Genomic DNA, 25,571 nt, shown 5'->3' on the forward strand with positions numbered 1-25,571 from the left:
TTTTTTGAGATTTCCCAATTATTCGATTGATTTTGGTATATTTAAAATTTAAAGCTTTTTTGGATTTCTTGGTAATCCTGGCATTTTGCGGTTTTTAGTTTTAACCTTTCAAGTCCTTATGGAATCATCATCGTTTGACATTTGCGTCCTCTGTGACGTTCTTAATGTTTTGTATCAGTATTTATGATCTTTTTTTGAAATGTACTATTTTTATGGCATTGGTAAACTTATTTGACATTCCTGAACCTCTCTGGTATATTTTTTCAACATTTTAATCATTTTTGATCTCTTCAACATGTTTCAAGGTTGTCACAAGGTTGTAGTCGAGACAGTTAATTGAACCCTAAGTTTACAATCCCAATCAGCGCTATTTCCTTCGGCTGTCAGGGTGGTCTTTCGCGGAAATGCACCACCGTAATGATGCCTACTAGCCTTTTTCCAGCGAACTCTATCTATTTAGCAACGTGGGACAAAAAGCGAAGAGGTCAAACAGGAACAACAATGGAACAAAAACAAACCAAAACAAAAAAAAACCGTGGACCGTTTGTTTTTGCATTTTTATTTTATTTTTCCTCAAGTGGATGATAATTTTACAGCGGGTGCCATAATAAACGAACCGAAAACGGAAAAGAAAAAATGCATCAACAGTAAAGATGCAGCCGTACAAAGAAGAGTAGCAGCAGCAGCAGCATGCTGCGATGGTAAGCTCTTCTGTCTGCAGCCCGGCTGTCTGCCGGCGGCTGGCCGCAGCTTCGAAGGATGTAACTAATTCAGCCCGAATTAAGAATAATTAATATGCAATTAAAACACACATAAACCTGCACTGGTGCCGTTTCGGATGAGCACTCAGTATTGTGATTGTGTTCCGAATGACATATGTCAGCACCATTAATGTGGATTTTTTATATTCATGAAGGAAGGGAAAAGAGCAATCAAAATTGTAAAAATTCATTTCGATCTCCATTACATGAGAGGTTTTACGGTTGATATAAAAAACGAACATTTCTATCATTTCTTGCATGGTCATCACCAAACAAAGTAACCGACGACGATTTCATCGGAAACACATCGCAGCAACCATTTGCATGCAGCCCTCAATTGTATTGTCTATTCACTGGAAAGCGATTAAGTGCTTCAATGCTCTTCGTCATCATCATCATCATAATTATCGTCATAATCATTATTATCATCGTCATCATCGCGAGCGCGTTTTTGTTTCGAAAACATGCATTGAATGAATGAATGAGCGATTTGCTCTCGCTCATATGCAAATGCACAATTGCAGCCCAGATGCCCATAGCATAGCGCCAACCATGAGGGATGCACTTCACTTAACCAGGCGGCGGTTTAATTGCACTCTTCAACTTTATGATCAATGTGATCATCGGAGGAGAAATACTGCCGATTAGCCGCCGCTGCCTACTGTGTGTGTGTGTGTGGCGTCATCGAATTCCGAAACGTACAACTACTCGGTCGGCCTCTTATCAGCAAACGGCTTAGAGCAAACAATGGGAAATTGTTTTGACGTTTCACGGTTCGTCGTCGGTGTGCCAATCGCTTCAAAGGGAATTTCGCAACAGAAACGGGATGAAAGGCTTAAACGGGATGCTGTTGTCGGTTTTATTCAATGGCTGTTTAGAAACAAAACTGAGTTGAAGATCGATTGATGCCTCCGGGGGATAAAAGCTAATTCTGTTGTTTTAATTGAAAGTAAAAATCAGTCTCACACACACAACTGAGCACCCCGGAAACGCAGAGGTCACACACAGCTTCCGGCAATATTCTTCCGATGGTCCGACAAGGTTTCCCCTCTTGTGTGCCACACAGAAGAAAATAAAAACATGTAGTACACGGTAATTAGAAAATGTCAAATCATTCCCGCTACGCTACAATAACGCATCGTCGCACTGTGGACGCAGTGAGAACAAAAGATGGTCAAAGTTCTTTTTCGATATTTGTTATTTTTATTTTTCAGCATTCCAATTAAAAACAATCCCACACACAGATATTTTTATTTGTTACTCTAAGCAGTCTAATTTTTGTTTCGAATTTTACCTAATGGCTCTCCTACGATTTAATTTAGTTTAGAAGACTATTGTGTGCCGAGATGATTTTTATAGTTTTCCAAAGTAAAAGCTCTCGGCAAACAAAGTTAATAGTTTTTGCGTCGTTATAATTATTTTCCTATTTTTAAGTACTGTGTTTTTCTACCCAACGTCTGTTTCAAGAAGTTTATTTACATCATCTTGTTAATTATTATTCCTGATGAATTTTGACATTTTCTGTTGTTGTTTATGAGTTGTTTTAAGCATTTCAAGCATTTCATGGAAAAAATTCTTGTTTTTTTGCCGTATCGTGTTTCTTTTTTCATTTGAAGCTTGTTTTCCAGATATCCTCTCAATCTACATTTCATTTCTCCTCCGTTTTATTCCTGTTCTCCAATAATTATTTAAGTTTTTTCTTTGCTTTCCCTGCTAGTGTTGTTTTTGTTGTTTAACTGTTGTTCACCTGTTGATTCTGTTCTCCCATTGCTTTACTTAATGTTGAATTGTTTAACTTTCTGGCACTTTACCAGTTGCGTTCAACGATTATTGTTTCTTCTATTTCATTTTTATCATTTGTACAATCGTCTGTTGCTCGTTATTTTACCTGTTAGGTAATGTTTTTAGTAACTTCGTCAACGTTTATTTAGTTTCTTCTGGTTTTTCTTTTGTTTTGTATTTCTTCAATTCGTGTGTTTATCATGGCTTTTATGGCTTTTGTTTATACTCTTAATTTATGTTAAGATTTATTTTTCTCTTTCTCTTTTTTTTTTGTTTCTGTCGTATTGAGCATAGATATATTGCTGATTACCACGTAGTTTTCCGTTTACTGACTGTTCTTTTGCCATTTTCCGCTGAGTTACTTTAGATTTTTATCGCTAATATTTTGTATAGTACACTAGAGTCCCTTTTTACGCGGTTTTTTCTATGCGGCTTTCGGAATTCACGCGGCTTTTAACACGAATTTCTGAATTTACGCGCTTTTTACGCGTATTTCGCAGAAATATCGTTTTTATTGTTTTTTTATTTTCAATTCGTGCTTTTTATCTTTTTACATTTTTTTTTGGTTTTCACCTCGATTCCAGGTGAAAGTAATACCGCTATTGATGCTTTTTCGAAAATATTCAGCAGATATGGTTGAAAACCTTTAGCAAATGAAACCCATTTTTTTCACGAATTTCGGAATTTATGCGGTTTTTCACGCGGTTTTCAGAATTTCCGCTTTTTTATTATTTTTTTTTTTGACTGGTTTCTAATATTTTATAATTTTTAACACTTTTTTTGGATTGATTCCATTCTATTTTTCTTTGTTTTTTCTTGCTCCGATTTTCTCCTGTTTTATTTCCGTTGCCTCATTTTTTCTCTTGCATTTCTTTTCGAAATATTTCAATTTTTATTCTGCTTTTCTTTTATTGCGGACAAGGATGGTTGAAATCGTTTCAGAGAATTATCATGAGTGAATCTTATTGGATTCTGATCACGCATAATACGCGTGTTTTGTATCGTCTCTCGAGAAGAAAACCTTTGTGACAAATAAATTGCCGATAAAATACTCCGTGAACTTCATCGCCTGTTAGCTGTATGCGAGATTATCGTCGCTCGTTAATACGATGTTTCGGTTGTCTCATTTGCTCCAAGCTGTAATTCATTATCGTCTCCCGGTCCGATCGAGCCGTGGAACGAAAATCTTTGGTTTGAATCACCTTGTGAGTGAGAGTGTCCCGATAATCGTAAAATTGTATCGCAAACCAAAAACTCAGAGAGGGAAAAAACTGCAAGCGTTAGACCAACTAAAAGGCAGCACAAAACAGATACCAGATTTACAGAATTGTCTGTGAAATGCAGATTTTCAGAGTCCGTGGTCGATTTTGTTTTTTCAAATGTCAAATATTTGTTGTTACTTTTTGCATTGCTAACAAACTTTTTTCGAATCTATTTATATTTGCGGATTTTTTTCCGAAAAATGTGCAGGTTTTTGCTTGTTTAAAAAAACTTCGATATCGGCCAACATACAACAGTGAACAAACCTTCGATGCAAATAAAACCGACGAACAGAGGTACATTGAGCTGACAATGACAACAGCAAGCAACATTTTGTTAAACGATGAAACACTTATTTTACTGTCAACACTTGCAACTCAGAAAAAAAGGGGGATAATTGTTTAAGCGATCGCAATCACATCTGTTTTCCGATAATTATCGTCTCGCGATTCTTCTCTTTTGTTTTGACACTTGGATTCTATCAGCGAAGAGTGAATCATCGGTTTGTAAAGCTCTCCGAATTGGTTCACTCGGACTGGCATATCGTACGATAAATGTTAGAACCGACTGAGAGACGAAGTTGACTCACACGCTGAAAGAGATCGAATGTTTATCGCCGTTTTTATCGCCGTTCACCATCATTATTTGCGGATCCATTTCCAACTTATTCTCTATTTGCTTTTCGTTTTCCAAGAGATTTTTTTTGTCTGTTTTACCTTTATTTTTAACTAAATCTTATAATTATATCACTGCTTTCGACTTCTATTTCATTCAACTCGCGAGTTCATAATTGTTTTCTGTTTAAGCTCTACTTTTCTTCTGTTCGTCTGTTCTAAAGATTCCCCTTATTTTCGGTTTCTGGTAATGTTATCGCCGAGTTCACTTTGAAACATTCACTTTCATCGCCTTTTTCTTTGTTACTGTTCTATTTCACATGGTTTAACACCTTACAATTTTCCGTTTCCGTTGTGTGTGAAAAGCATGCAAGCGTTAGAAAAAAAAAATTAGCGCTGATTTCGACTTGACTAAAAAATTCAATTTTTATATCCCCTTAAGATTTGTGTTTTCCCGTTTTTTCGATTTTATCGATGTTCTCTCTTATTTTTTTATTTTATACTTGTTTTCTCTTTGCCCTACTCTCAGTTTTCTGCTTATAATCTATCACTCCTTTGTTTACAAAACCTTTTCTCAAGTGTTCAGTTATGATTTTGTTTATATATGAGAAAAAAAAGTAAAAAAATGAAAAAAATTAAATCGTCTCACTGGTGACATGAGGCCTTTGAAAAACGATATTTTTGTTTCAAAATGATTGAAAGTAGTGAAAAAATGAGAAAATCACTTTGGTTAGTTCATATTGATGAACCCCTTGGACACCAAGGGGTCAAACGGTTTTAGAAAAGTTGTATCCGGATTATGAAAAGTGATCTGAATGACAGCTTCCCAATACTGGCGTCGAATTTTGAAACCGGTGGTTGCGAACTAGTTCAAAAAATGTTTTACTGATAAATTCCAAGATGGCGGCCAATTTTTTTTCTGCTTCAAATGGAAGCCTAATCATTCTTTTTTACCACGACGTGCTGCTTGTAGGGGGTTGAATAACAAATTCAACAGAAATAGATCAATAAAAAGTTTCGAATTGCTCAAAACACAACTTTTCCAAAATCCGTTCGACCCCCCTGGTGCCGAGTGGTCTATCAATATAAACTAACCAAAGTAGATTTCTCATTATTTCCCTACTTACAATCACTTAGGCATAAAATTTTTTTTTTGAAGACCTCGTGTCACCAGTGGGACGGTTTCAGCGAAAATTGTTTTTATCTGCTATGCTGCTCTTTGTAGCGCTCACATTTTTCATTTATGATTTCGCGGTTACCAATTTTTCTTTCTGCCTTCTTCATAAAAATCTTTCTTGTTTTTTTTTTTACTGTTCCATCGCTTGTTATGTGTCGGACATTTGTTATCTCCACTTTTTTATTGTTTTCGCACTGTTTTACAATTTTCTGCGCTGTCAGTTATAGTTTTAGTTTTATTTCAATAGTTTAATTGCTCTTCTGCTTCCTCTCTAGTTTTATTTTTGCTAACGCATAGCTTGTACTCGTATATTTTTTGCTATCTTACATTTTCATGTTGCTTTCTTTTTATTTCTAGTCTATTTCCACTTGCTTTCTCGTTGCTAATTACTCACTAATCTACATCACTAATCACTATCACTAATTACTCTTTTTTTCCTGTAGAAGCATATGACCACTGCTACCATTAGTTAGATATATTGTGGTATGCTAATTACTCTTTGTTACTAAAGAGACTTTTGTTTGTTTTACTCTTAATTTAAGTGTGCTTTTCAGTCGGTTCCCGTACTTTAGTTTGTGACATATATTTTTATTTCATCCTAGAACCAGGGTTGTGTTGGTCTGTATTCTACCTGTTTTTAATTTTCTCTGTTTGCTATCCGTCTACATATAGTTTTCTCTTTATTTTTTTGTTGTTTTATTCAGTTTTCTAACTTTATCATCCTTGTTTTGCTATTTATTTTTCGTATTATTGAGTGTTTTTCCTATGTTTGTATTTCAGCATCTCTCGTTTTACCTGCAGGACTCTTTTTATCATCATTTTATTGTTATTTTTAGAGATTTTTTTCCGAGAGCCTCTGATATGTTAAAAGCATTTATTTTATAATATTTAAATATTTTCATGAAAGTTAGAGCAATTTCAAGCCAGAAAAAATCTCCGAATAATCTTGATAAATAACCTACAAGGAGCCAAAAAGAGCTAAGAAACGCAAAAGTGTTTTGACCATCCTTTTTCCAGCTTGATCCCACCGTGCTTAAGGCGTAGTGTCAAAATAAACAAAAAGGACAAGTCGATCTGCATTTCGAGATATCAATACCCAAAGCAGGGATTCTCCAGCAATAGCTATAAAACCCGTTTAGTTTTGTTTATTTATCTACGTTTTTTTCGGGTATGAGCAACAACAGTGGACAGATTAGTAGTGGAACAAATTTAGCTCAATTAACGTTTGTTCCTACTCCGACTGGCAGCGCGATCTCTCTAATTGAATCTCGGTTCAGCATGGGTTGGTTTGGTTTGGTTCTGTGTGTCAACCCGATTTTGGAGAACGTAAAAAAAGCCAAAATAATACGCCTCTGCGGAGGTTGAATCCGAACAATTTAAAATAGATTTGAATCGTTGTCTATGTCATACAGCAGAAAACAACGCGCAGGGGTGTTTCGGCAGTCGAACACGTGCTTAATTAGCTGGATCCGGTGTGGGGAAGCTGGTCAAAACTGGCCGTCGCGGTCATTGAATTCCGGCATATCGCAACGCGCGGCCGACGGCCGATCGTAAATTAATTGATCGAGCTCTTGACCGTTTGGTTGCATGCAGACAGACAGACAGACAGCAGCACGAACCGGAGAAAGATCGTTCGAGATCGGCTAATTTTAATTGAGAACCAGCGCACATGAGCTGGACCGCAGCAGTAGCTGGGAAGAGAGAGGGGAAGGGATCATATTTCATTTGTTTGTCCTGCGCGGAATCGGTTCGCAATTGGATGTTTGCGGATGCTAATTGGTTGCGATTTTCTGTTGTTTGCTCGAGAACAAGGCAAATATTTACACAACACTTTGTTGTGATCTACCTAATCATTCACTGATAAATTGTTTTCCGGAAAATATTTCGTTTTCAAATATCAATATATATAATTTTTTTCCTATCAGAGTTTATTATCTTCGAGTCTGGAGTCGCTTAAAAAAATTATGACATTGTTTCATATTTTATCTGGTTCCACAAAAACTATCACAAAACGTCATTGAAATGAACACCGTTATTTTACAGTTGACGTCCACATCTACATCCGACATGACTTTGAGTTTCTTCTAAATGTTATTTTCAACTTATAAAATTGTTTTTTAAAACTAATCAGTTACATGGAATTGGATTTGATTTGTTATGTTCAACCGCAAATCTTAGACAGATTGCTTACCAGGGCTACCATTTTAATTGATTTTTCGATTCTTGCTTTTGATTTGTTCGGCCATTCAATATTAATTATGTGAAAGGCTGCTGAAGAGGAACATCTTGAAAGTATTTGATTAACTTTGCTACATCAGTGACAAGAGGGTCTTCTAAAGTAAACAAGGTGTCAACTGCAGAAAACCCGGCTTACGTTAGCTTGCAGTATGATACGGGTACACATGTTTTGGAGAAAACAAAACAAACTCGTAAACTATATCCACCAGAACTGTCAACCGTCTGCTAACCAACATCACCGACACCGTCACCGAGATAGTTTTGTTTACATTTCGATGGCAATCCCTGAAGTTTTCCCATTCCCTTCTAGACTGTCGTTTGAGTAACAGAGGTTGTAACAGCAGCAACAGCAGTGCTAATTACAGCTCTGCTATCGATAACTATCTGTTTCTCATCATCAGGGGATTTTTCTTCTGTGACTCTTGAGGTCCACTTGACCGTGTTTCCCACTGGCGACTGGCTGGTGGGAAATTTTTCCAAGAGAAATGAACGCACAGAAAAAAAAGTCAACGGGTTGGAAGCGTGTGCGGTTTTGAAATGTTCTGAATTTCCAGTTGCATTCCCTGCTCGGTTCGGACTTTTTGGTTATGGTTATGTTTCTCGATTATCCACAGCTTTATTTGTAGATTAGGATGACGATGAGGTCGGACACTGCTTGCTGCGTCTTGGATCACTGAGAGGCTAATGTAAAGCAATTTCGTGCAACATAAACTAAAAACAAGGGCCTCGCTCGAGTGTAAACAGAGAACAACATAAAAAAGAACTTCAATTCCCGCAGCTCAGCAGGCGATGCGACAAGTGGCATCCAGTTTCGGTTTCCAAATGAACACATGTTGGTTGGTTGTTTTTTTTTTTTTTTTTTTTTTGGAGATGTCAATTCGATTTTTGCTTGAAAAGTTGAGGTTAGTTTATTCAACTATTAGCTTATCAGATATTGCAAAACTAGAAATGTTGTTTCCGCTGTACGATCAATCGCACATAAGCACGGATTCCGTGACGATCACAATACCGATAAAGTACAGCGAAAATTCCCACCGCATTCTATGTAGTTCTAAACAATGACCTGCTGTCGCCAGATGTTATTATCGGCTTGTGGCAGATCACATGCTTTGCACACACTTTGAGAAACGCGCAGGAAACTGTAGCTTGAGTTGGTTACGCAACTAGCCATATTCACGTATTTTAGCAGCAGACGTAGTTATTTGAACTATTTCCAGCAAGGTTGAGCTGTAGTTACTGTGTTGCTAGTCGGGCATATTGATTCGAAATACATGAAACTGGTTAAATAGATTCTCAGTCCGAAAATTTGTTATCACTGGCAAGTAGTTCAACTAGACTTTACTTCTTATTCATAAAAAGTAGTAAATGGGTACACTTTTTCATGAGAGCCATTGAGAGCAGAGGTGAAAATAAAATTAAGAATTTTGTGACTTGCCTGATCACTTCACAATATTAAATAAATATAACGATAGATTTTTATACATTTCGGGGATCGCAATAACGTGTGTTACGTAGGTACATTTATTTTCATACTTACATGATCACAATACTTAGAGTACGAAATTTGATCCGCACCCGACCGGTTTTTGTTTTTGACAGTTCTAACTCGTGTTAGAAATCCATTGCGCCAGACTAAGTACAGGTCGGATTCGATTATATATAATTTTAGACACGATTTTGTGAAATAGGAAGCTTCATTGAAAATTGTCAAGCCTTGTTGAAACGCAGATTTCGACCTCTGATTCCTTAACAAGATCGACAGATTATTATACCTAGTTGTCTGTATGATGTTTATTTATGTCGAAGATGAAATAATAATAATAATAGTTAACCGGGAGTGCATTCTTTGTGCTATATGTACAATTCATTCCATACGGGCGTTGGGTGATATCCTCGTATAATGGTGCGGAGTAGGTTAAGTTGCGTGAAGATGTTTTTATTCTTTACGAATACGTCATACGTAAAACAAATTGCTTCTACAAAAACATTTTTTCCTAAAAAAAAATTTTAAATAAGATTTGTGGGAGTGGGGGATATTGCAAAATCTTACTAAGCCTTATTATGGAGGAAGTGGGGGGGGGATCGAATATTTCGAAAAAAGTCCTTACGTAATTTGGGGATGACGCCATATCAAGCAAAAAAATTTTTTAATGCCAAATGTCTTAGAAATGCGTCTGATGTAGCTGGAAATTTGATTGAGCTGGAATTTCGAATGGAGGCTTTTGTCCGAGAAGCCGAAACTTTTGAGCATTACTTCTAAGCGATATTCGAAGATCCATTTTTAGGATATAAAGCAAAAGCTACATTTTGGCTCCACCAAGTTTGCTGTTGGCTTTACCAGCATGTTTCCTGCAAGTTTTAACTACTTTCTCACAGCAAATCAATAAATTGTCTGCTAATAGTGGTTGTTACAAACTTTTCAGAAAAACTTTATTTTCGAGACATCAAAAAGACTCATGGAATCAATCATTTTGGTGTTCTTTTGGAACGGAGAGGTTCTGTCAATTATGTTTTCTGATATTGATATATCAGATATCGCATGATTAATTCATTGCTCATGGTAATTTTCCATCATGTTTTGCTGGCGAACAATGAAATAATGATTACTGAAAGGTCACAGAATTGTTCATCATTTTATCTTTCCAACGACATATTGTTTATTGCTATTCATCGTGTGGTTTTACCAGAGCCGGATTTAAGGGGGGGCCCAGGGGGCCCGGGCCCCGGGCCCCCACATTTTTGGGGCCCCCACAAAACGAGAAAAAGTTCTTTACTCTATAAAAAATGAGATTCAATCAAAAGTTCAATTTACAGTAAGAAAATTTGAACAGACCATTTCAATCTGAAACTTTCCTTCAGTGTTATTTTTTCGCGAGCGCCAATATCACAACCACATCCACAAGATTTCACCTTCGATTCTCTTGAAATGACACACATTAACACACCATTCGAATCGAACCAGCGCGCATGGAAGATCAAGCAGGAAAGAAGATAATCCACAAGTTTTTTTTAATACATTGCTGTTGATTCCGAAAATAAGTTTACCTGTCCGAATCAGGGATACTAGATTTGCGTTGCAAAATGCAGATTTTCAGAGTCCGTGTGCAGATTTTATTGACCTGCAGAAGTGTGTAGGGGTAAACAGGGTAAGACCGCCCTGCGGGGTAAGACCGCCCACTGTAGTTTGCTACCAAGTTATAAAAAAATTGAAAAATTTCTTAAACGTGTCTATCACAGTATAATTACATAACATTTTGCACGTTTTTCTGTTTTGATAGTGCGCGAACGGTCGCAGAAATAATCAAAAACAACCTTTCAGCTGGCAACCAGTCAATGCGCTATTGTTTTGCGGCAACGGGACTTAAGGTTTTTCAGTCTACAAATCTATTGTTTTGTTCGTGAATATACGTTTAATCGCTTGCCTGAATCTATCTTCTTTCGGGAATATCGAAGGCCGTGAGTAATCTTGTAATTTTGACTACTTTTCCGGTCAAATATGAAAATGTTCCACTGGGGGTAAAGTCGCCCACTATACAAGGGGTAAAACCGCCACGTATCCAACTGCTTGTTGTTTTACTTCAAGACCCAAATGCCTCGACACTACAAAGGGAATATTTACAGGATCAGTAAAGCAACCTCAAGCCACATAAGACATCGATGTTAATCGACCATTTTCGATTTGGTTGAAGCTTTTCTAGTAATATATTTTAACAAGACTTATTTTTGAAAAAAGTAAACCTGTGTGAAAATGGTGTTAATGAACCAAAATAATTTTAGAGCCATGACGGTTTGTTTGATTGGTATGACGTCTCCGGCAGAACTGAAAATAGTAGTTTCTTACTTCCGAAAAAAATACACACTCTAAAAAAATTTAAAGAAAAGATATAAAAATAGAATTGAAAATATATTGTTTTTTTCAAATTTATTTGAAAAAATATGTTTTTGCCTGTAAAATCTACAAAAGGTAAGCTAAAATTTGATGGTTGTTGGATCATGGAGTAATAGAAATATAAATAGCTAAACTTTTGTGAAGAATTTTTTTTTTGGACGGTTTGTTTGGTGTATAGAGTCGTTGATAATTTTGTTCTTCAAAAAAAAAAAACATAGAAAATTGAAAATATAAATAAACGAAAAAATAATTATTAGTATTTTTCTATACATGATAAGTCTTCAAAAGAATCATACAGACAGGTTTAATGAGTTTTAATTTTTAGCTTGTAGATAGGTATATTATGAATTCAATATCTTGAAAACCCCCAATTCTGAAAAATCTATTTATTTTGAAAACTAAAAAAGTTACCTAAACATTGATCCGAACTTGAATAATCAGAAAAAAAAATAAGTTGAAACTTAGAAATTTTTTTTTCTGATTTTTCACAGTGTATATTTTATTTAAAAAGAAAAAAAAAATACCATCCACAACTTTGTCAGAGACACTATACCGATAAAATCAACCGTTTCGGCTCTAAAAATATTGTTTATCCTCAAAAAATGGTGGGCGATCTTACCCCGCTGATGGGCGGGCTTACCCCGCATGAAAAAGATCTGCACATTTTCAATGAATTTTTAAAAATTGAAAAAAAACTGGAAAATAAACAAAATATTTCAGTTTTTATTTTTCAAATGCGGGTATTGAATAGAAGAACCTCTTAGCGAAGAAAAAATGAAATTGCAGCCGCAACTTTTTTTTCTATAAACAGAATTGCTTAAGGGGGCGGTCTTACCCCGCTTACCCCTAGTTTTTTCCTAGGTTCTGTAGATTATTGCCAGCGTAGCCTTATATTTGCGCAGTCTTTTTCAAATTGTGTGCAAATTTTTGCTTGCGGATCGCATTTTTTTTCGAATTGCGGTAGGTTTTTATTTTTCAGATATCAAGAAAAAAATTCCGGATTTCGAGCAGTTGCATACATTTATTTATTTGAGCCTAATGATCTCGAACGCAACTGGAGAAAGGTCTTTATCGAAGATGAAACTGATTAAAAATAGGTTGCGTACGACTATGAAGAGTGAAAGGCTGTCAAACTTAGCATTGTTAAGTTGAGAGTACAATATTCTGAAGGAGCTGAATGTTGATTATTCAATCAATAAGTTCTCTGCAAAAAAAACTCGTAAGAAAAAATTCTAGCAAATTTTTGGTAACTTTTCAATGAGAAATAAGTGTTTTTAGCTCGTACGATAAAAAAACGGGTTTGTTTTATTCTGGGGCCCCCACTGTAAACTGGGCCCCGGGCCCCCACAATCGTAAATCCGGCTCTGGGTTTTACAGTGATTACCGTTTAAAATCATTTACTTCGATGTCACACCCTGTTAGTTTGTACGCCGTTATAGTGCGATTAGACGTAGTTCTACGTCAAAACCTTTCGACGAGTAAAGCGCTTTACAATTATTTTAGAACTTTAGCGATTCTTATCTATTTTTCCTCCGCTTTTACCTTCTCTGTTTCTTTTCTGGATCTTATCGTCGAATTCTTTACCAATTCCCGTTTTTCTTTTCTGTTCTCAATTTCTGTGCTTTTGTGCTTTTAAAAATTGTTTTTACGGCAAAAAGATTTCGGTTTTCGCGAAAAATGTGGTCATTCTGCTCTCTGAGAATTTTTTTTTCATTCACAAGCTTATAAACTGTTCCTCCAAAGTTGTCTTAATTTTGGCAGTAACGAAAAATCCCCTGAATTGAAAGCGCTTGAAGAAGCTTGTAGAGTTAATAAAATCAGTGTTAAATAGGCAAAAAAGAGAATCTTTTCCTACTTGATGGTACATATTTTATGGTAAATCAAATGTGAAAATTTTCTGACTTTGAAAATTCATCTCAGAAGTCATCATAAAAATTTGTTACAAAGTCACATTACCAAAACACCATCGTGAGCTGTCACGAAACTAGCAGAAGAATGCCAAGAAATCAAAACATCAAGGTTTTCAAAAAATCGTAGGCTAGTTGTTATGAGCTTCTGGGGTGTAAAATTGAAGAAAATTTGTCAAGCAACACATAAAAGCTGTTGAAGGATGTCCAACTTTATGACAAGCTATCATAAATTTTGAAAAAAAAGGTGAAAGGTGTTATGAAATCATCAGAAAGGTATTAAATTTATCCCATGGGATGTTAAAATATTATTCGAAGATTATTAAAGTCACGAACCCTAAGTTTCAACTCTAGAATCTTTGATCTGACTTCGAAGTTTCAAGTTCTAAATTGCGAGCCTCGAGTCTCAAGTTTCTAATCTTAAGTTCTCAATCCAAGTTCTAGGTAAGAAAATTTATGTTCCATGTCACAAGTTCGAATTGTGTAGTCCCAAATTCCAAATCCCATGTTCAATGTTCAAAACCTGCATTATAAGCCATAAATCTTAAGTGTTACAGTCTTATGACTAGAGAATAAGTTTTGGATTCAAAATCCAACTACCGGGTCCTAAATCCCAAATTTCATAGTATCAAGGCTGAGGTAATAACTGTCTAGATTCTAGTCCCGAAGCAAGTTCCAAATAAAAAATTGCAAAGCCATACTCCAAAATCTTAAGGGACTACTATTCTGGAGTCCCAAGTCTAAAGCTCTAAATTCTAAAGCTTAAATCCTAAGCTCCTCATCGCTTTCACGCCCAGACTTTGAACTTTTTTAAATCCCAAGTTCTTGGGCTCAAGTCCCGAATTTCAAATCTCAAATCCTAATTCCCGAATCCTAAGCGGCGCGTCCCAAGTCTCATATTCCAAAACGCAATTCCGGAAGTCAGAGATCTCAAGTTCCAAATTCGAAATCATAAATACCTACTAAGATTCAAACCCTAATCCTTCTGCTTTTGAATACTTTTTTTCACGCAATTTTTCTTCACGGATTTCGGAATCAACGTGAGTTTTTTTTTGTGCCGATTCTAAAAAAAAGTCTGTTACGCGGTATGATTATAATGATTTGTTTTTCTAAAAGTGAGTCATCAGTGTGTCGAGTAAATTCCCAAAATAAAATTATCGAATATTTATTTACTTGGTCTTTCATTTTTTCCTATTTTGAACTAGATTTAGCACTTAAAGTTGCTTTGTCTTACAGTGTTCCGAAAGTTTTAGTTTGGTGATATTGAATATGATATATTCAGTATATGTCCTTAAAAAAATTAACAACTTAAATCTTCTATAGAATTGGTGTCCAGAACTGAATTTTAAAATATACGCCTGAAAGGTGACTACAGTATATTTTCCATTTATTTTTTACTTTAACTCTCTTTGCTTGCTTTTCCAAACGAATACCCTCAAATTTTCATAATTAAATGTGAAGTAATAACTCTCAAGTTTCAAGTCATGAATGCTGAATTCCAAATCCAAAATTCCAAAGCCTGATTCTCAAATTATAAGAAACTATTCTTAGGTGCTAGGTGCCGAACTTCCGGGATTGAAGTCCAAAACTTCAAGTTATAGGCCTCAAATCCTAAGCTCTACTTCGCAAATATAGTTTCAAGTCTCAAATTCGATATCTCGAATTCTGAATTCGTTAAGGAGTCTCAAATTCCAAGGCCCGAATCACAAATCCAAGATTTTTAATTCTAACTCTCAAGTCTAACTTGAATCGTCCTTCTTGAATCCTAATTCTCGAATCTGGAATCCCTATTTGCAAATTTTATTTTACAAAGTCCCAATGTTTTGCAATTTTGAAAAATATCAAGAGTATATATTTGTTTAGGATATTTAAAAATTTTAGAATGTATAGAATTTTTGTGATTGCCAGTATTTCTAGGATTTTCAGAATTTTTAATGTTTGTAGGACTTCGATTTGTTTACGATTTATACGACTTTTATTTCGAAGTTTTCAGGATATCACTTACTTACTTAATGGCCGTACGTCCTAAGACATGGCCTGCATAACGTGGTTTCGCCGATTTACTCGGTCCATGGCTGCCTGCCTCCAGTTCCGCGGGCACCCGGTACTCTGCAGATCGTGCTCCATCTGGTCCACCCATCTCGCTCGTTGCGCCGCTCGCCTTCTCATTCCCGCCGGATTTAACGCGAACACCAATTTTGCAGGGTAGCTATCCGGCATTCTAGCTACATGCCCTGCCCAGCGTATCCTTCCAGCTTTAGCCACTTTCTGAATACTGGGTTCACCGTAGAGGCGCGCAAGCTCGTGGTTCATTCTACGCCTCAACACTCCGTTCTCCTGCACACCGCCAAAGATGGTTTTTAGCACCCGAAACTCCGAGTGCTCGCAAATCCTCCTCGAGCATTGTCCACGTCTCATGCCCGTAGAGAACGACCGGTCTTATTAGCGTTTTGGATACACTTGGTGCGAATACTCAGATTTTGCGACCGTAGTTTTCTATGGAGCCCATAGTAGGCACGACTTCCACTGATAATACGTCTCCTTATCTCCCGGCTGCTATCGTTGTTCTCAGTTACCAGAGAGCCGAGGTACACAAACTCGTCGACCACCTCGAACTTATCCCCGTCGATTGTTTTAGGATATCAGGGGACTTTGAAAGACTTTGAAAAATGGTTTTGAAGAATTTTTAGAGCTTCTTAGATTAAATAAGTGTATCGAACGTCTTCGTCAGTGGTTATCTTCGGCAGGTTTTCTGCTGCAATCTTATCATCGTCTTATACAATCTTAAAACACTGACAAAGACGTTCGATACCTTATGTAATTCTTTTCATCATTTCCTTGAAACTTCTGTTGGAGTAGGGAAATGCTTAAGCTCGTTGAATTCTGATGATTTTAAGAATTCTTTTGTTTTGTGGAACATTTAAGATTCTTATAATTTCGGGTAGTTACAAGGTTCTTAAGGTTTTAAAATTATGTTTTAGAAATAATGAATATTTCAGAGAAATCCAGGGGAGTTTTCATTATTCTAGATATTTCCAGAATTATTTTGAAGATTTTTAAGAACTTTAAAATCTTAAAAATTCAAAATTTTTAGGCAAGTGTTCCTGACAATTGCGGGGCTAGCGCTACGATTCTACTGACACTAACAGTCTCTCCCGAACAGGGACTCGACATCGTACCAGCTGAGAGATTAGTCGTCAAACCGTTACCTAAAAATCGTAAACAAGTTGATACGTTTGATGAAATGTCATTAGGGTTCTTTTCAAGCAACATGCAAAAGCTGTAGAAAGGTTGTTTAGAGCAGATATTAGACGAAGCAAATATTTGCTTATTTTGGTGCGAATTTATTTGCACTAAATAAATTTCGTATCAACAATAGCAAATGTTTGCTTCGTCTAATGCCTGCTTAAGTCAACATCAAATTATCACAAAACATTAAAAAAGTTGCTGAGAAATTATCAGAAACTCGATAAAAAGTCGAGGGTGATCTAAATATTGTAGAGAAATGGATGAAACATTGTTTTTTCTCGGTCTAGCTCCGCCACTGTTGTTGTGCCAATCACCGACGCCTGGGGAAGCAACTCCACCCAGAACCCTAACTTACGACCCGTTGATTGAAGTACCGGCGCCAACGGCTTCACTTCCTCATACGATGGAGGGCGTGATCCCAGAGATTTTTCGTCTCAGAAAATCTCCCGGTATCGGCTAGGATTGAATCTAGAACAGTTGGGTTGGTTGTGAGTGGATCACGCCACCCCACAACCATCGACACCTATGTCGGCGTTGGGATTCGAACCCAGGCGTCGAGCGTGGTTGGCGGAGACGTTACCAACCACGCTAGGCCCCTGCATACTGATGAAACATTGTAAATAAAACCAAAAATTACTCACGTTGTTATTGTTGAAACGTACGGCTATGGCTCAAACATAAACAAGTCCAAGTCAAGTTATCGAACGGGAAAAGCTGCTCTACGACGCTCGTTATGATCTCGGTTTAATTATACCTTCTCGATTCGTGAAGTCGCAGGGACGAATGACCGTTTGAGATTAAAGTTCTTTTAAAAAGAAATCAATCAATCAATCATTCGTGTCGTCAGCAATCGAATCGCACTCGAAATCGTAAAAAGATGGCAGTTTTTTGTTCCATCAACTGAAGATACACTCACCTACATAAATATGACAGAAAAATTGAATATAAAACCAAAAATCCACACGGAAATTGTCATAACGTAAGTGTTTGTGTGCGTGGATTTATGCAAGACTATCTCCTACCTTCTAAGAACTGTCATTCGTGCTTGGCGCGGCTCCAGTGCTTACTTTGATGCGCTTCAATTGACGTTCACCAGAATCTCCGCCAAGAATGCGATGAAAGACTTCCACTCTGGACCATTAGAAACAAGCGCACGGGGACAGTGTGTTCGAATTGAGAGACGCCCCCGCTTTCCGGCTTGCGACTTCTCGACTCTCTCTCTCTCTCCCGAAGGCAGCAGCGAGCAATCAGCGCTAGTGGATCATTAGGTCTATTAACGGGAATGATTTAGATTTCTTGAACTCTGTTTGTTTGTCTGTCTGGCTGTCGCTCAAGCTGAAGATGATGATCCGGAAAAAAAATTTAACCGCTCAAATCGTTGGAATAATCTTAACCTCAATCTTCTCAATATTTATGTCCGCACGGCACGAGAAAGGTGTATCGTTGAGGTTATCTTGCTAGATGACAGCCGAAACCGTGTTCGTTCCGTGGCGCTAGCTGCTCTTCGGAACGGACAAGGACGCACGGACGTGTCCGATTAGCAGTAATTAAATCAAATTAACCATTGCCTCGACTATTTTCTGTGTCGAGCGCGTCGCTCGCCGCAATTGATTATCAACTTTGTGCCAAAGCAGCCTCTATCGCTCTAGGAAATATCTGGCTTTTTTTTGCGAGGTCACACACAAATCTGCAGATGCGGGCGCCCAATTAGCAAATCACTAACAAGAGCTTCTCTTTTATTGTTTCGTAATTGCAGTGCGCAGTCGGGTGCCGTCTGTGGGAACTAGCGCTGGAGTCATCCTGCCAAAATGTTTGCGTAAGTATTGCTAACCCTTTTCAGGTTTGGTATGGGGGTTTTCACTTATGCAACGATTTTGTCCACAGAACAAAACCGACCAGGAGCTGCTGGAGCCTAAGGAACTGTACTGCGTTATGGGTTGCAACGATGCACTGAATCGGTACTTCAAGTGGCTCAAGGCGGAAATTGGGACGCCACCGGCACCCGCACTGGTAGCGGACAGCCTTACCGCGACGTCGCTGTCGCTGGAGTGGGAAATTCCGGAACGATCGGTACAACTGTCGCGGCAAAAGAGCCGCGGTCCGCGCAGTTACCTGGTGCAGTGGCGCTACGAGGAAGTCGCCGGTGATTGGAAGTTCTGTCGAAATCAAAGTATGGGTGATAACTCTACGATACGGGTCGATAATCTGCAGCCCTACACGAAGTATCGCGTGAGTTTGGTTACTTAATAAGCTAGTGGATGTCAGTTTGTTCGAACTCTTCTTCTTGCAGTTCCGAGTCGCGTTGCTGTTGTCACCACCGCACGATGAAGTTCTAATATCGGAGCAGAGCGTCATCATCCTAACGTCCGCCCAGGGACCACCGAAGTCTGAACCGAAAATTGTACGCGCCGTAGCGGTAGACTATTCACGAATATCCATCTCATGGGAGCCCGGACCGTTCCCGAACGGTCCCATCCTGTCATACGTGTTACAGATCAAAGATATCGACCCCCTAGGCTACAGTGCCCTGAAGGTTCCCACCCTGATTTGACTTCTAACTATCCTTCTAGCAAAAGGCCTCTATGCTTCCTCTCGCTACGCGCTTCTGAAACCAATGAGCTTCCCTAGTAACTTGCACCCTTGCGCATGACTTTCATCTGTGTGTGTTCACTACTAACCTTTTCACGTTTTTCAATTTAATCCCCGTTATAATAAGTGACCTTGAGCTAACGCTCCCCTCTGCTTTTCCTTTAGGACATTCCGGAGTCGAACACCTCACGGCACTATATGTTTGAGAAGCTCGCCCCGGAGCGCAACTACTCCGTGTCCGTTACGATGCGGAACCCCGAAGGCGAGGGTCCCCCATCGACAACCTTCGTTCGCACCCCGGTGCAACCACTGGACCTCGAGGAGGACATCAGTCCGACGCTCATCCTCGGCGCAGAACACGCCGTACTCTCGCAAGGAACCTCAAACCTCCTGTCGGCTTCCCCTACCAACTTCTACCGCAGCCCAAGCCACCGAATTCGCGGCACCGCCGTTCACATTCGGCGCAACTTGATCTTCGTGTCCGACGACGCCGGTTTCATCTATAAAGCCCCACTCCGGTTGGCTGCCGAAAAGGGCCGCATCGCCATCCTCTTGCCGGAAGCCGGCCACAACTTCCGACCGACGCTGCTGTCCGTCGATTGGCTGAACGATCATCTCTACATCTTAGGACAGGCAAAAAGCACGGCTCTGTGGCAAATCTCCCGCTGTGATTTCAGCGGGGATCGAATGACCGTCGCCATTGCTGGTCTCCAGCGTCAGCCGGAGCACTTCGAGGTTGACCCCTTCAACGGTTACCTCTTCTGGGTGATCAGCAGCCGCACTCCGGACGCCGGTCTCTTCCGGCTGGATCTCGGGGACATCTCCAACGGAGTGAAGCACGAAATCAAACCTCTTCAGCTTAATAATCACCACAATTTGGGAGCCTTTTCGATCGATCACACCAGCTTCCGGGTGCTGGTACCCGATCAGGACGCGAACACCGTGCTGGCGATCTCGCTCGATGGTAAAACGACGGAAAACATCCGCAGCAACACTCAGCGGCCGCGCTTTGAAAAGGTGAAATCGATTGCCCTGGCTAATGGTCTGTTTTATTGGACCAATGGGAAGGAGCTACTCGCGGAGGACTACCATCTCAAGCAGGACAGCTACTTTCACAATGCGTTCCCGATCGATGCTAACACTACAACGCACACGTATTTCAGTATCTGTGTGAATTTATCGTCGGCACAGCCGATCCCCGTTCCGGTGAATCCTCCGAGGAACGTTCAGGCTTTGCTGACGAACAATAAGATCAAGATCTTTTGGAACGAACCGCACCTGTTAGGTATCAAGGGTAAGGGCGCCTGGCAGGAGTGGATGTACGAGCTGGAGCTGAGTGAGGAGGATAGTGGAAAGGTGGTGGCATATCCGGAAATCAACGAAACCTCCTTCGTCTCGATGGACGTGGATCTACTGGCGCCCGGGAAGGGTTATGTGATCAAGGCTGCCGCCTATACCCACGCCGGACGGGGACCTTGGAGTACGGAGTTCAGAGCTAGGACACTGAAGGACGCCCACGAGCGGCATCTGGTGTGGTCGGGAAGTGAGGGAATTATGCGAAGCGATGTGATTGGGGATAGTGTGGAGACTTTGATTAGTCGGACGGAGCTGGAGGATGGGGTTGTCACGGATATCGCCTGGTTCGAGAGTATTTTGTATGTGGTGAGCAATTCGACGCTGTTGTTTTATAATCAAAGTGAGGGGCAGATTAGTAAGCTGCGTGAGCTGGAGTCGGTTGAGTGTGTGACGGTCGATTGGATCGGAAGGAGGTTGTACTTTTATAACCCTTCGCAGCAGATGATTATGAGGAGTAGTTTGCATGGGGAGCAACACGAACCGATTCATAATGTGAAGAACGTAAGGGAGATTAAGTTCGACGCTCTGCGAGGGTATATTTACTACACTTCGGAGTTTGCTATGGAAGCTTTCCGGTTGAATGGAAAGGATCGACACAGTTATTATTTGGAGAGTGATCGCTTCACCGGGAAGGGGGTGATAGGGTTGACTTTGGATATGGACAGTGAGAAAGTTTACTGGATTGTTCGCAGTATCAGCAACTCGGAGTTGTTTAGTGCTCATATGGCTGGGACTGGATCAACGAAAGTCTCCTCTCTGGTGACAGTCCTAGCCGAACAATCGCCACGAGGTCCGCTGACGCATTTCAGTGATCGCTTGCTGTGGCTCCAGCAAGACGAAGTAGTAATCGGTGATCTGCGGGGCGAAAACCTTGCCCACATCCGAAATCAAAAGCTCAACGGTACGCGTGCCTTCACAATCATCGATCCAGCCCATCACCTCTACCCAGAAGACAACCAAAACGTAAACGTCCTCCCAATGCAAGTCAACGACACCTCGATCCGCATACAGGGTACCTGGAAGAAGTTCAACATCGTATGGGACCCAGTCACCAACGTCAACTACGGCAAAGTATTCTACAAAATCACCATCAAAGTAAAGGGCAAAAAAGACGAAATCCACGAGCTGCACAAACCCTCCCACATCTACAACAGCTCCGGGGCAAATCTACTACCCCCGCACACGGAAATCAACGTCACCATCAACGCGTTCACCTACTGGCGGTCGTCGGTATTCTCCAGCGCTCGGCTCTTCAGCCCCTCGGGAAAACCATCGCAACCAACGCGCCCCCGAGTATTCGTAAAACACGTCAAAGATCCCATCCAAGACATCCACACCGTGGACGCCACTTTCCGTTGGTCGCCACCAAAAACCCCGAATGGGCCAATCATCGGCTACAAAGTCCACTGCTGGTACGAAGAGGATGGCCTCACTAACCACGTACTTCAAAGCGAGCTTACCAATCGCACCGAACGTATCGTGCAAAACTTAGTACACAATGTAACCTACTTCTTCCGAGTGCAAGCCCTCACCAAGGCACGTGAAGGTGACCTAACCGCGGTACAGTCGATTAACACCTCCGAAGATCATCCCATTCCACAGGCACTGATCGCTACGGCCGATCATATCATCAAAGTGGACTTCGACTCCGGAGAGTCCCGTCAGGTGGTGAGCACCTCAACGCCGGTGATGTTCATGGCACGTTTAGCCAGGGAACGCAAGCTGTTTTGGGTGGATGAAAACAACGAACTGTTTCAGTACGACGGAACTTCGAAGTCGAAGCTTTTCTCCATCGGCGGACCGGTTCTTTCGCTGACCATCGACTGGATTCGACGGATACTGTATTGGTCCCAGCAGGAGGTGATTGGTAGTGCGATCTATTCGTTTGATCTGAATCGGTTTGAGAATGAAGGGGTGCACGTGGAGAAACTGGTTTACAGCGCTAGCAATATGACCAATCTGGTGGTGGCACCGTTCGAGCGGAAGCTTTTCTGGACCGAGAAGGTGCCGGAGGATGTGATTTATGTGCATGATTTCGACGAGAATCGAACGGAGGAGTTTTTCGATGACAGTTTCGAGGAGTGTCCGAATCGGACGGCTGGTATTACCGTGTACCCGATGCTGGCTCTGCAGACTTCGGTTAGCGAGGAAGCGAGGCTTTTCTGGGCAGAGACCGGCTTTAGAAGCGTTGGGTTAAGTAGTCGAACTTGTATGAACTTTGGGTTCGAGTACTATCCGAAAATGAAAAGCATAGCGAAAGATAGCGATCACTTTTACTGGTTGGAGGATGACGAAGCGATCGTCCGGATGGACGATGGAGGGGAGCTTCAGTCAAAAACGATCCCCGGAGCGAAGGCCTTACTGCCTTTACAGTTGCAGTATTATCCGGAGCGACGTTGTCTTATTCCACTACAAAAGAACCAAGACTACCAAGCAAAGTTGTTACAGAGAACGGAAAATTCCTTAACCTTACTTCTGCCAAAGGCAGAAGTTCATCTTAACTGTTCGACCGAACCGAGCGGAATTCGGTATGTGATTTACTACGACGAAAGCGATGCCAACCGAACGGAAGAAGACTGTGACCCCGCAAACTGCAGCTTCGTTACGTCCTACGATCGGAGTAAAACGATAAAAGGCTTGAAACCTTTCACCAGGTACCGGTTCCAGGTGCTGCTGCTGAACTACTATCAGGAACAGTTCGGACCGACCGGGGAGCTCGATAATCCACGGGTCGGTTCTGTGACGGTGTTTTCCACCGCAGCCGGAGCTCCTTCCAAGCCGCAGGATATAAGCGTACTGGCGATTAGTCCCACGGAAGCGGTGGTCCGCTGGTCACCACCACTGGCGAAGAACAGTGAACGCGTGTGGTACGAAATCCACTGGCAAACGGAGTACATCCATGATGGTTCGAAGAATCGGCAGCAGCAGCTAGTCACTGGTGAGTTTTTTTAAATTTTTTTTCATTGATAAATAACCTTGTCCACTTGAGAGTATTGCCAACCGAATACTGATTAGGTAATCTATGTGGGACTATTTTTTATCTGTAGCCATGTTGATGTTCGCAATAGCGGCTCTAGGGTTCTCAAAAATTACTTAAATAGGAACGAAGACAATAATTTTAATTTAATCTAGTCAAGAATGAGGCAAAACAAGCCTCGAACAAAATTATAAAGAATTTCTATGTTTATATTTGTCCACGCTCTTCTCTTCTTGAGTGTTTTAGTTTTGTTCTTGTTTTATTGTTCTCTAGTTTTCGTTCCCTGTTTTCCATTGACTAGGTTTCTGTTTATTTCGATCTAATTTCATTCTCATTCTCGATTGTTCATCTGATCCGAGTTTCAAGTATCGCCTCCCCAGCTGGTCTCGAGGTACGATGCTGGCCTAACAAGCCAGTCATCGCAGGTTCGAGTCTCGGCTCAGGAGATGACTGTCAGTGTCAGTATGATAGTAGCGCTAGCCCCGCAATTGTCCTGTACACTTAACGGTTGGTTGCGAAGTCTATGTATAGTAAACAGAAGGTCAAGTTCCGAATCGTAATGTTGCACCAAGGCTTTGCTTTTTTGTTTCAATTGTCAATTGGTATTTTTTAATTTTTTTAATTTTTTTTGCAATTCCCTGAGTTTATTGTACGATTTTCTGTTGTATAACTTGTTTTTATTATAACAGAAAAAAAGGTAAATTACAGGAAATACAGAAAAAACAGGAAATAAGACAAGTACCTAAAAGGGAAAATAGAAAAGGTAACAAAGTATAAACAAACAAAAACAGAAAATCAGAAATTTAAAACACAAATAAAAAAAGCAAAAAACAATGGTATAGCTTAAACATTGTAATTCCATGAAAACAAAACAAATACAAAAGCGTAAAAAGAGAAACACACACGCAAAACAGGAATGAAAAAGGCAAACAAAAACAGATTTTTTTTTTCTGGTTTCTGCTCAGCTGTTATTGAATTATTTTTCAGTATTTTTGAATAGCAAACACAAATCTGCAAAAACATATAAATACTTTGAAATAAGAAACCGGTCAAATACCAAAAACTGGAAACATAAACACAGAGAACCAGAAGGAAAAATTAAAAACAAAAAATGAACTAGAAAGAAAAACACAAAAATATACAACAAACCAAGCAAACAGGAACAATAAGAAAATTCAGAACGAAACCTAAAGCAGAACATACAAATTTACGAACAAAAACCAAACGCACAACATTTATGTTATGTATATTGCAAAATTAAAACAGCAGTAAACATAAAAATAGACAAAAAAAAACAAAAACATGGAAACCAGAAAAAAAGACAACTGGAATACCAAGTGAGATGCAGATCTCATAAACAGAATAAAGAAACGTTACCATATACATAAAAAGATAGAAACACAAAAATACAAGACTTACAAAAAAACAGAAGGAATTCTGAAAGAATACATGATCAGTTCCACAAAAAATGTCTAATATAATTTTTAAATTGTCATTTTTGATTTGGCTGAAACTACTGAGACTTTAATTTTTCGGAACACGACTCATTTTTGGGAAGGTATTGCTGATTACAAATATTTTTAGGACCAAACCGGTTTTTTGTGGAATCATTCATATAATTAGTGATTAAGAGAGTTAAAGGATATGTACTTGAGTGCACAAACGTAGGCTTGACGTGGGACTATTGTGGGTGTAAAGATTTAATTCTGCCATAGTCATAGTATGTAACACACACCAAACGTACTAATACCATACACAACAATCCATGAACA

At 39.6% G+C, this 25,571-nt stretch overlaps 1 protein-coding gene across 4 annotated transcripts in view; it reads left to right on the top strand.

Moving 5' to 3' along the window:
* LOC129724916 (proto-oncogene tyrosine-protein kinase ROS) overlaps positions 1-25,571 on the top strand; it is an 80,991-nt gene that overhangs the window by 40,135 nt on the left and 15,285 nt on the right. For 3 of the 4 annotated variants that reach the window (XM_055680197.1, XM_055680206.1, XM_055680213.1), the window contains exons 3-6: positions 18,634-18,693; positions 18,762-19,106; positions 19,168-19,410; positions 19,632-23,760. In XM_055680197.1, the coding sequence (XP_055536172.1) occupies positions 18,634-18,693; positions 18,762-19,106; positions 19,168-19,410; positions 19,632-23,760 (4,777 nt within the window). The remainder of the gene's footprint in view (positions 1-18,633; positions 18,694-18,761; positions 19,107-19,167; positions 19,411-19,631; positions 23,761-25,571) is intronic. The other variant, XM_055680222.1, reaches the window with a different exon arrangement.

This window comes from Wyeomyia smithii, chromosome 1 (genome assembly GCF_029784165.1).
Source record: "Wyeomyia smithii strain HCP4-BCI-WySm-NY-G18 chromosome 1, ASM2978416v1, whole genome shotgun sequence".
NCBI lineage: Eukaryota > Metazoa > Arthropoda > Insecta > Diptera > Culicidae > Wyeomyia > Wyeomyia smithii.